General features: G+C 33.7%; 1 protein-coding gene across 1 annotated transcript in view; it reads right to left on the bottom strand.

Annotated features, from left to right (window-relative positions):
* Window positions 1-12000, bottom strand: part of Vps8 (vacuolar protein sorting 8) — a 31791-nt gene that overhangs the window by 18801 nt on the left and 990 nt on the right. The window contains exons 3-5 of the mRNA XM_089638337.1: window positions 4282-4468; window positions 3472-3716; window positions 810-1052 (exon numbers count right to left, since the gene is read on the bottom strand). Coding sequence (XP_089494463.1) covers window positions 810-1052; window positions 3472-3716; window positions 4282-4468 — 675 coding nt within the window. The remainder of the gene's footprint in view (window positions 1-809; window positions 1053-3471; window positions 3717-4281; window positions 4469-12000) is intronic.

Raw genomic sequence — 12000 nt, 5'->3', positions numbered from 1 at the left:
ATATATAACATCTGAATGCCAATTTATCCTGAATATTTACCAACTCCACCACAAATAAAATGGTTAGCTATAGTGAATATATTATATTTAATAATTATAAGCAATAATTAGTCGCCTGAAATATCAATACAAATTGAAAATATCTCCCGAGTAAAAATAAATGCCGCCAACGGGAACCCGTACCTTCTGATGTCCGGTCAGGTGCTCTGAACCAATGAGCTACGTCGACTTATTTCCAACCCGCCAAATAATTCAACATGTACTAGTACCTCAATCAACAATTACTGTTTTTTTATATTTTTCCCACCTGTAAACAACCATGAATTACACATGAATAGTGTTTCAAGAAATAACTTTATTCATAAATATTGCCTGTATAAATTAGGCTAGTTATTTGTGAATACACATGAATAGTGTTTCAAGAAATAACTTTATTCATAAATATTGCCTGTATAAATTACGCTAGTTATTTGTGTAAAAAATAATTATTTGATAGCTTTTCGAGGTAGAATTATTCAGTATGACTTTTTTGTTTAAAAATCTTTATAACTTTTTAAAGAAAATATAGAAAGATTCAGACTATTTTCTTTTAAAATTAAAGTTAAACAAATTTAATTGTTCTGCAAGTATTTTAGTTTTTATTATTGTGACATCTGTTTCGGCATTCAAGGCCCTTACGAAGATTCAGATTACATACAGCAGACCATTACTAAATGCATTCAAAGCAACATTTTCCTGTATCTTATAAAACACCCATGTAACAGGAAGAGACGTTACAGTGGAAGGACCTTACCAGCCGGTTGCGTTACCTGATGAAACTGCACCTGAGACCCCCTGGCAGAGCACAGCACGGGGTCGGGCCTGCGGGCGGGCTGCCAAGCCAGCAGGGGCAGGGCCTCAGGGGGCCCCCGTAGCGGAGCCCCCGCACCCCCGCCACCGCGCACCCCACCCGGGCCCCCCACACACACCACAGCCACGCGCGTCAAAGTGGCCAGAGCCAGCACCAAGCCCCAACCATCGGGAGCCAGCGCAAGCGGGGATACTGCGCACACCTGTAAATATGTTACTTTCTTATATATTTATATACATACTTAATGTTATCTACATTTAAAGTCGGTATTCGCCACTGACATTAGAAAAGGTAGACATGCCCTAATGCAAAATCTGGGTATTATTTCGACAAGCACGTGACAATCTATAGCTTTAGAGGCTGTGGAAGTAGTGGTCCAGTAGTAGTACTGCCTGAACTAGACAGGAGACAGTAATGACAGGAATGCCTGGAGGCTTCTTGTCCAACTATGGATTCCGCACCCAAATAGGACAGGAGGAATACCAGGCTGCAGCTACTATAAACATGACTGAGATCTAGTACAACTTTAAATCTAAAAATGAAGAATCCAAATAAATCATGGAAAACTTACGTCTCCCGCAAAGTGAAAGTTGGGAATTACTCCTTTCTACATTTAACTGGCAGATTAGAGCCTAAATGCACATAAAAAAAATCCCACAGTAACTAGAGATAACCAAAAACAAATGACGCCTGGTGCTAGTAAAAACGTCAAGGGTGCTGTGTTAGCTGTTAGGTATCATCAGCGCCTTGAATCTGTTTCCCTGACGCCTTGGCAAGTCGGGGCCCGGAACAAACTGCTCCATATGCGACCCGGCCGGCCTATGCCAGCCCTGGATAACCATAGTAATTTGAATCCATTTCTGAATTCAGTCATTTGTATTAGCTATCTTTGTTGCTTTTTCCTAGTGAATTCTTTACTCAATGAGATTCTTCAATTTATTTGGACAATTTAGAGATGCCTGGAGGCATACAATAAAAAAGAAGACCAGAAGTGCCTTCCATACAAATTTGAATGGAAACAAATGTACTGGACCATTTTGCACGCTCTGTCTCTTTTACACTTGCCTGACATTGTATATCGCCATCCCATTTGAATTTCATAATGATGAAACACAGTTTTGTATTGGAAATTAATTAAGTCTGTTTCCGATCATCAACTGCTTCAAAACGATCTCAACAGACTCAATAACTGGTTTATTGTTAGTGATATCTTGAAAATACATTATGTCTTAGCAATATTGAAATAAATGTTAACAATTACTATTGTTTAAGATGCCATAGCATGTTTCACCTGAATACATTTAAAAATAATATCGCCTATTTCAGCCCTCTGACCCAAATGTGTCGACTATAATATAATAAAATAGAGTGTGCTGAAGTAGACATTTTCATCGATAATTTATACGGATTCAGAAAAAATATTCTGCTGTTGTATTAATTATTAATGCCTGATTGTCTAGACTTTTGAATCACGAAACATGCCCACGTGGCATTTCTTGTATTCTTCTTTATTCTATGCCTACGGGTGTTGGTTGTAACATAAACTAATTGTCACTTTATTTGAAAACATTTGTCATGTTTCTATGAATTGTTTGCAATTTCTTTCAATACGATATCCACATAATTTGATATTTAAAATTATTCTATGCAAATTACGTCATCAATGATAAACATAATTTCGCGAACTAATATTCAAGTTCAAGATGGCTGTCGTTTATCACGCAAAAAACTTTCGACAAACATTTTTTCACATCTCCCTCTAGTACCTTAATAATCCTAGGTCGTAGATATCTCTATCTCACTGTGGACATGTCTGAAAACACTTTAAAAATACATTTTGTATGATACTAAGCATATGTCACACATGATAGTGTTTACCTCATTTGTCTCTATAGCAAAGAGAAAGGAGATTGGTTTGGGACAAAATTTAAAGTGACCCACGGTAGGTACATACCATGGCTTCTCATTTGGACGCTAGGTGGCACTCGAACAAATCGAAAAAACTTACGAATCTGCATGAATAAAAACTAAATTAATAATCGGGTAGTTTGTTAAATCCTTTTTTTTAATATTAATACTATTGCAGTATATTTTTGGGAGGTCATTTAACAAATGACCTTCTTAGAAGAGCCGCCGCTGGAAAACACCGAGAAAACTTTAATAATATGTAATTTTTTGTCCAGGGCTCCCTCAGTTACATGGTCCCCACGCCGCCTCAACAAGGTGGCCGCTTCTTCAAGCTCCTCGGGCAGCCAGCGCTCCAGTGATGATGATTTAACCCTTCACGAAATGATGGGCAAATACTATAAGAGCTATGTGTACGAGCGCGAGACCCAACAGATTGTGAGGATTGCGGAGATACTGACGCTGATACCGGGCAAGATGGAGGGGATGAACAGGATCCTGATGATCTGGACTCCATCGACAACGACTCATTCCAAGACTTAAATCTCAGTGATTCTGAAAGAGGGCCACGGCGTTTCAGGCATTCCAATTACTATCACTTACCTAATGAACTCTCCATTGGTTAATTGGCTAGGCGAGATGGCAATATCTGTGTTTAGATTTTAGATCATGTAAATTCGTTTGACTGACTGAATAATATTATAAAAATAACAAACCTCTCCTCTAGCCCCCGAGAAGAGGCAAGACACCTTAGTGCCTCTCACGCCTAATATGCGGGTGAAGCGAAGCAGCCACACAGAGCCCCCGGTGTCGGCCACAACGGCCGAGGCGGCAACCCCGCCCGAGGGGGGCGCCCAGCTCACTGCCAGCACCCCCCAGGGGCCCCCGCCGCACGCCTCCACCAGCCGGAGCACGGTGCCCTCTGTTGACTCGTACATTACCACTATCCCGCGAGCGAAGCCTAAAATAAAGAAAGTTAGCTAATGATTAATAGTTCTATTCATGAAATGTTTCGAACTTGTGGACAACTTTTCTCATTGAACCCTTAGTTTTAAGAAACAATTAAAGATCTGCAAACAATCTACATTTTTGCAGACTGGGCTAAAAGTTTTAAATATTTTTTTACTTTTTAAGAATTTTTTTTTTTTTAAATATGTAGGTACATACAAGTACTGTATATTTTGTGCACAGAAAAATCTATAGATCAATCGGTTTTTGGTTTAATTAACACCTTTAAAATGTATGTTTGTTTTTCTCCTTAAAAGTGAAACCAACATCAATCAAAAAATTTCTAAATTTTGCACACAAAGTGTGTCCATTTCAGGATCAATAACACCAATGTTAAGGCTATCCAAAATTTTGCCAACAGCAAATTAATATGAAAAAAATATATATTTGTATATTATTCATGATTAAAACTAATTTGAGAGCCAAACATCCTGGGTCTATCTTCAATACAGTAGTGCCAGGGTGCAGATAGCAAAACATTCACCGTGGTCATTGTACTGACTCCTAAAGAAACTCACCAGCCAGCAATCTGGTGCCTTCCTCGTTATAATCTAGCGACGTTACAGCGGCCTGGTCCCTGTGTTGCTGGCAGCACCAGCGCAGCGCCTGGGCGGCAAAGGCCATCACCAGGCCGTGGGAGGTGCCGATGGCCACACGCTCGCCATGCGCGGCCACAGCACTGCCCGTCCCTGCCCCAATGCGTTCCTAAAACATTGAACAGTTATAGCATTGCAAAATCATAGTTTTTTTTTCTTTATTGGTTTAAAGATGTACAATAACAATTAATGCATAATACAATTTTTTTTTTTTAATTTTTTAATAAACGCTCATGTTAAAAAGGCGGAGAAACGTAATTAATTACTATTTTAACAAATTATTATTTTAAGCAAAGAAAAATAAAATAAAATTTACAAACAACTGTTGTGAAAAATTAATAGAAAAAAAGGAGGAGAGAAAAAAAGAAGAAAGCGGAAAAAAATTATATATAATATTATTTTAGAGCATTACGGTATTATTTTAAAAGTGTAATAAATGAAGAAATTCTACTATTATATTTTTAATAGTGTTTTTGAATTTAACGTAATTTTTTTGTAATCTTACATCTAGAGATAGGTTAAACCATTTCACTCCACTATATTTATAAAATTGTCGGGCTGTGGTGGTGTTGCAGCACGGGGTGGTTATAGAACCATGCACATTCGGTCTGTTGCTGTTCGAAAAAAGTGTTTGGTTTTCGTTGTTGAAAGAATCTTTGTGAATTTGTAGAAGTGATGTTTTTTCATAAATGATTAGCAGAGAAGGGACTTTAAATAATCTGATGGTGGGATAATCGCATGGCTTATTTAAAATTATTTTTATTAATATTCTCTGGATGATTTCTAAAGGCAAGAGAGAAGTTTTGAATGCAGCACCCCAGCCAACAATCCCATATTGCAATACAGATAGAATTAGTGAAAAATATATGGTTCATAATAGTTAAAGATTTAAAATGTTTCATATTCTAATAAAAATGTACATTAATTTTCTTAACCTTTCTACTGTCGCATTGATTTGTAATTTCCACTTTATGTTACTGTCTACAATTACACCAAGGTATTTAACATTAGTTTTAACTGTAAGTAGAGAGCAGTCAGGTTTACATAGATGTGAATTGATATAACAGTTATATAAGTGTATACATATGTTTAAATTCTCAGGGATAACAATTTTATTGAGAGTGAAAGGTATTACAAAAGTTTTGTCAGTATTTAACCTTTTGAACGCGTTAATTTGCTCCGTTTTGTCTATACCCGTAACCGGTACATATTTTCAAATACCTATGCACGCAATTAAATGTCAAACTATAGCATTCTGGCATGATTTATTGGACTATATAGACAGAACAGATTATTCTCCACAATATGAAAACAAATCCTCGTGTGTTAACACTCTTAGATGTTTATAAAAATAAAAACATAAAATTTCATACAAAGACGTACCGTATATTTTGAATGTGGTCCCGCCATTCACTCGGCGTGTGTGTACTTAGGCCACTGCGTTGATAGACACAAGTGGGACACCATGATCACTTATCATGTTTAGTTATGAAAAGTTGTGAATGACATACTAGTACTAACGCCATCCGTTGACAAAAATGTAAACTAAAGGACTAAAAGGCGCGAAGAGACGCACTTGATTATCGATCTTTTTTTATGAAATACAATTTTATTTTTGAGATATTCTTGTAGATGTCAGCATTGTGATATTTCTACGAATGTCCAAGTGAGCAAGAAATACATTTATGACGAAAGAGCGCTGGAATATCGGCCGTCAAAGTTTCCGTATCAACTGTTGATACAGCCGCGTGTGAGTATAGACTTTTTGCCGTAACAACAGTTGATACGGCCGCGTGCAAAGAGTTAATGATAATAAATTTTGGTCGAACCATTTTTTTATTAAGTTTATATCTAGTTCGACCTTTCTTTGAGTTTCAAAACAGGTTAAACCCTCAGCTAATAAATCTGTGTCAATAGCATATGAGATAAGTTTAGATGTGATAGGTATTGTAAAAATATCATTGACATAAATAATAAAAAGAATAGGTCCCAGTACAGTTCCCTGCGGGATGCCAAAATCCGTGGTCTGTGAATCGCTGAGAAAGCCATTTAACTTGACAAATTGCTCTCTGTTACATAGGTAATTTTTGATCCACGTTAAAGCATTATTAGTTATTCCAATTTTCGCTAGTTTTGATATAAGATTAGAATGTGATATACTGTCAAATGCTTTTCTTAGGTCGACAAATATTCCGATGCATTTTTTTTTACTATTTAATGCTTTATATATTTCAGATGTTAAATCTACGATAGCATCTTGAGTGCTCATATTTTCTCTAAACCCATATTGATGTGCATTTAATATGTTATTATCTTTGATAAATTTGAACAACTGTTTTTTTACAATTTTTTTAATATTTTGGCAATGTTTGAGGTAAGAGAAATTGGTCTGTAATTAGTGCTTAAATTGGGGTCACCAGAATTAAATATAGGAGTAATAATAGTTTTTTTGTAATTTACCGGAAAGTTGCCATTTTCGAGGCTAGTGTTAATGATGTATGCCAGTAGTTTGCAAAGTGAGTTAGAATTTTGTTTAAGTATTTCCACGGATATATTGTCATATCCAGGGGTAGAATTAACTTTTAATTCAAAATAATCTGTTTAACTTCACCGGTGCTAGTTCTTTGTAATTGTGTTAAGATTTTACTAGGATTAGAAGGTGGTGTATTAAGATCATAATATTGTTGTTTCTTATTTTAAGCGCTAAGTTTTTTCCAACACGTCCAAAATAATTATTAAAAATATTAGCACATTTCATTGGTCCGTGTTTACATTGTAAATTGTGTTATCGACATCCGTAATTTTGTGTACATAAGATTTTTTTTGGATTTTTGTTAATAATTTCATTGATTGTCTTCCACACCTTTTTGTTATTGTTTCCAGCAATATTTATTTTTTTCTTTATGTAAGTTTTCTTTGGCCTTCCGGATAATGTAGCATAATTTATTTGTGATTTTTTTTTAATATTTGTACAGTTTATAGTTATTAGGGAATTTTTTAAGCTCTTTATATCTTTTTTTTCAAAGTCTAATAGATATTATGATTCCATGTGTGATTCACGGTTTTAATTTTCTAAATTTAGACTTTGAGGTGAATGTGACAATAGAAGATGATGATTTGATATGCTTATTTAGGATTAATTCAAAATTAAGCGAACATAGATCAATACTATTAGAGGATAGAACAGTTTCCCAAATAAATTAACCCATTGGCCTCAAACGAAGCCGTCCCGGCGTGTGTACGGCGATGTGTCTTAAAATCAAACGACGCCGTCCCGGCGGGTCTGATATCAGTCGGCTTAAAAACGAAAAAGGGATACATTATTGACAACTGTGTTTAAAATTTTAAATGCCAATCGCTCTGTAGATAATTAAGCATTCATTTTGTAGTAATTGGCAGGACTCTGTTGGTACAGTTTTTTCCTCAAATTTATGATTGAAATTTTGTTATATTTCAGCGTCAATGAATTTTTTCAAAATGGCGTGTGGTTCGGAAATTGACAAGCTTGTTCGTAAAACGCGTGGTGGGCGGCTAACATCAGCCCAAATTGAAAAAATATATATCATGGTAATAAGTATGATAAATGTAAAACTTTTCTTAATCCAATTATAAAAAAAAGAAGAAAAAAAACGGTTTTTATAAAAAAAATATTTTTATATCCTCGTTTAATCATATTATTATTTTTTTTTTTAAAACTGCATATATTTTTTACATACCTTAATTCAATGCACAAGTAAATTTAAAAAAATTGTTTCGTTTGCATGTTTAGTTTAAAAGTTATGTAAGATTTAATACACCACTGCAGATTTAAAACTTTGGTACAAAATTAATTCGGATGTGAAGGACAATTTTTTAGCTAAACAATTCGGAGGCCAATGGGTTAATAAAAATTATTCAAAATATGACTTCAGTAAGGGAAACTATGATTAATATTGACAGGATATATTGTTCATTAATTGGACAACTCTTTTTAAAAATGAAAATGTGAATTGCATAGTTCTCTTGTTTTATGAAAAAATGTGGGAAATAATTGTGAAAAATTTTAAAAACTATGTTACTAAACCAAAATTAAGTAGTAACCAATCCTGTCTGATTTAACCAGTAATTGATTGCTTTTAAGAAACAAAATAAAGTTAGACTTAAGGTAAAAAAATATAGTAACTAACGAGTCATATTATAGAGAATTTTTTAATTTAAGGAAAATGCAAAGTGCATCAAGTCTGCATCATAAAGAAGTGTTCTGGTCATACTCAAAATCATTATGAAAAACCAATTGTATTCCTTTTTTTTTGTAATATTTTATCTTACTTAAATCCTACAAAACTGATCAATCAGTTTGATTGTAAGAAATCTCTCACTTTTCCTATTTATTTGCTTATAATAATATATTTAAATCTCAACTTGATATCTTGATGCGTAATACATAATATTTTCTTAATAGTATATATCTAATATGAAAATACTCTCTAATTATTATAATGCTTATGATCATAATGTACGATAGTAATTGTTTTATTTTTAACAATGGTTAACAGTTCTAGGTATTTTTCACAATATTATTTGTTTTTGATATTACATACTTGGTTTTCACAGATCTAGGTATTTATCTTCAATATTATTTGTTTTCATGTTTCACGGAGGTAGAATGACCTAATTTTCATTTTGATTTTTGAATATGATGTCTCATTTTTAATGTCTTCAGGTAATGCGTTAAATAATTCCAGAATTTTATGTCTTTTTGTTCTATCTCCGTATATATTTTGCGATATTTTAATAATAAACATTTGTCCTTCTCTATGCCTAGTAGGGTAGTTATGGTTTACAGGTTTTTTGTATTCTGTGTTCCAGAATTCCTCTAGCGTTAGTTGGTAATCTACCCTACTATGTATAGAGAGCACATTACACAAAGAGAACATTTTTTTATAATCGCCTTCACATAATTGTATTTTTTTTTGCCTGATATCAATTTTAGGAAATTTTTTAAATGAAATGTTTTATTACGTTAGGTAAACTGTTTACTTGCATTATATAATACGTAGGTCCCGATATCGACCCCGTTGCTACTCCACTGTCTGTTAACATTTCATCACTGAAAATTCCGCCAATTTTAACTTTAATTTTTCTATTTAACAGATAATTTTTAAACATATTATTTAAAGGACCTCTAATACCACATTCTTCCATTGCCTTTAGTAATGTTTGATGGTTCAATGTGTCTTTGTCCTTGTCAAAGGCCTTTTCAAAGTCTATAAAAATTATACCAACGTAATATTTTTCATTTAAATAACAATTTATATGGTCAGTGAAATTAGAAAGTAATTGTGTAGTACTTTTTTATTTTTGAAATCCATACTGTATGGGATTTATGATTCTGTTTTTTCTGTAAAAAATTGTATTTGATTATAGATAGCTCTTTCAATAATTTTATCAATACACGAGAGAATCGCAATTGGTCGATAGTTTGTGAAATCTTTGTGATTTCCTGATTTATAAATAGGTCTGATGATGGATGTTTTAAGTTCGTCAGGCATGATGCTTTTACTTACACAAAGGTTAATTAATTTATCAAGGACTGGAATTATATTATCAGCAATTAACTTCAGGTCTTTAATTCTTATTTGGTCGTTGCCTTCTGACTTTTTAACATCCATATCATTAATTATTTTTTTTACATCTTTTTCTGTTACAGGTCTAAATCTCATTGACATAATAACAGGAGTTGTATACATGTTACGATCTAAGAATTTTGTAGTACAATTGTGTCTCATGTCTTTTATTTCATTTACGAATGATGTAGCAAATTTATCGCATAAAAATGTTGTGTCTCCTTGATTTCCCATATGTTGATGGATTATTTTATCTAGATTTTGTTTAGGTTTTCCTATTAGATTGTTTCTTTCGTCCCAGAGTTTCCTCGGGTTTCCGTTTAAGCTATTTATTACATTTTTGTGGAATGCGTTTTTAGTAATATTAATATGTTTGTTTGTTTTGTTTCTATATCGAGTATATTCTAAACGAAATACCGGGTTATTTGGGCTATTCTTACATTTTCGGTAAAGATAATCTTTTTTTTTAATCATGTTCTTAATTTCTTCAATAACCCATGGATTGCTGTGCCTAAGATTATTTTCAAATGATATTTCTTTCTTCGAGGACGCATAAATATTCTTAAAGTAATGCATTTGATGATATTTCCGGAAATGATAAAGAACACATAGCAAACATATTCTCTAAATTTTTTTCATCTGTTTATACCAAGTCGGAATCACCTACTAATTATTAAATGCCAAACACAACTGAACACAACCGAAATAGTAAAATACATAAATGTTTTTTGTTGTAAAGGTCCTGGGTATCGATTCTCCAATCCAGGCCGCTCTCAATCGCCGTCATAAGTGTATACATTTGTGGATATTCTTATTTTTAAGTCTCGTCGAAGTTACGTACTTCCACATGCCAAAAGTCATTTCACTTGAACAAAAAGTGGGTGGAACCATTCGTTCGATTGGAATGACTTTGTCGAGAATCGAGGCCCTGAACCTGGTAAAATTCTTTGTCAGTTACTGTGCAGATTCTTTATGTTTACCGCCTTTTATTATTTTTAATGAATCTTAAACCACGGGAACTTTGTAACCACCCTTTATAAGACGACTAGTACTTATTAATGGATACAAATCATCTCCCATAGTTGTAACTTCTGGTGTACCACAGAAGTCAAATCTTGGATATATGTAATACAGCTGAATAATTGAATAGCTGCCAATCAGCTGGCTAAGGAAAAACCACCCAATGCGTAAAGATTAGATTTGTTTATAAATAATTTTCTCAGCAAATAATAAGATAAGACATATGGTTCAAAGTGACTTATTTATAAATCCAGAAATCGCTTTTACACCTGGCGCTTGAGTGAAAATATTTACATTGAAAATTTTTGCATATTCGTAAAATAATACTTCTCTTACTTCAAAGTCTAATTTTTTATAATTTGTAGAAATTGCTTATTTTACATTTCGATAAATCAAAATGATTTATTACAAAGCATTTTCAAAATCTATATCTGTTTTCAATGTTTTATTTTCGATTCAGTTTTTTTTTTACTTTTTAAAAGCAGTTATAAACCATAAGATTTATAGGACAGACCTTTTTCATTAAGCATATGTTGTTTTGAAAAAGATGTAAATTGTCACCTGATGTGAGCTGTAAATACCAAACATGATCCGTCCAACTGCTAGCCAGGCATCCAACCCAGGGTCGGCCCAGAGCCAAACGGCGCCTGGCGCCAGTAAAAACTCAAAGGCCATCAATTAGGTGTTAGGTATTGTCAGCGCAATGGTTCCTTGCACCTTGGCAAGTTGGCGCAAGGGCAGACTGCTCCAATTGCACCTGCACATGGCCGGTTGTTATCGTACCCACAGGGCTATACCCCGCAAATGATTATATTGTGAGTAAAGGCAGAAAAAATAATTGGCAATTTGACTTAATAATGCAGCATTATGAAGTTATTTGCACTCTATAAACCAGCAGAATACACTAAGTTATGTTAAAATGAATGTTATTAGTTATTTTGTTAAAATTAAAATCAAGTGTTCACTTGGTGGCCATTGTTATTGATGTGAATGTTTTAGGGTAATTTTTTTTGTT

This window comes from Hesperophylax consimilis, chromosome 12, assembly GCF_061612785.1.
Source record: "Hesperophylax consimilis isolate HC1 chromosome 12, BYU_Hcon_1.0, whole genome shotgun sequence".
NCBI classification, from domain to species: domain Eukaryota; kingdom Metazoa; phylum Arthropoda; class Insecta; order Trichoptera; family Limnephilidae; genus Hesperophylax; species Hesperophylax consimilis.
Note: the sequence above shows the minus strand (reverse complement) of the source record. Positions and strands in the feature narration are given on the sequence as shown.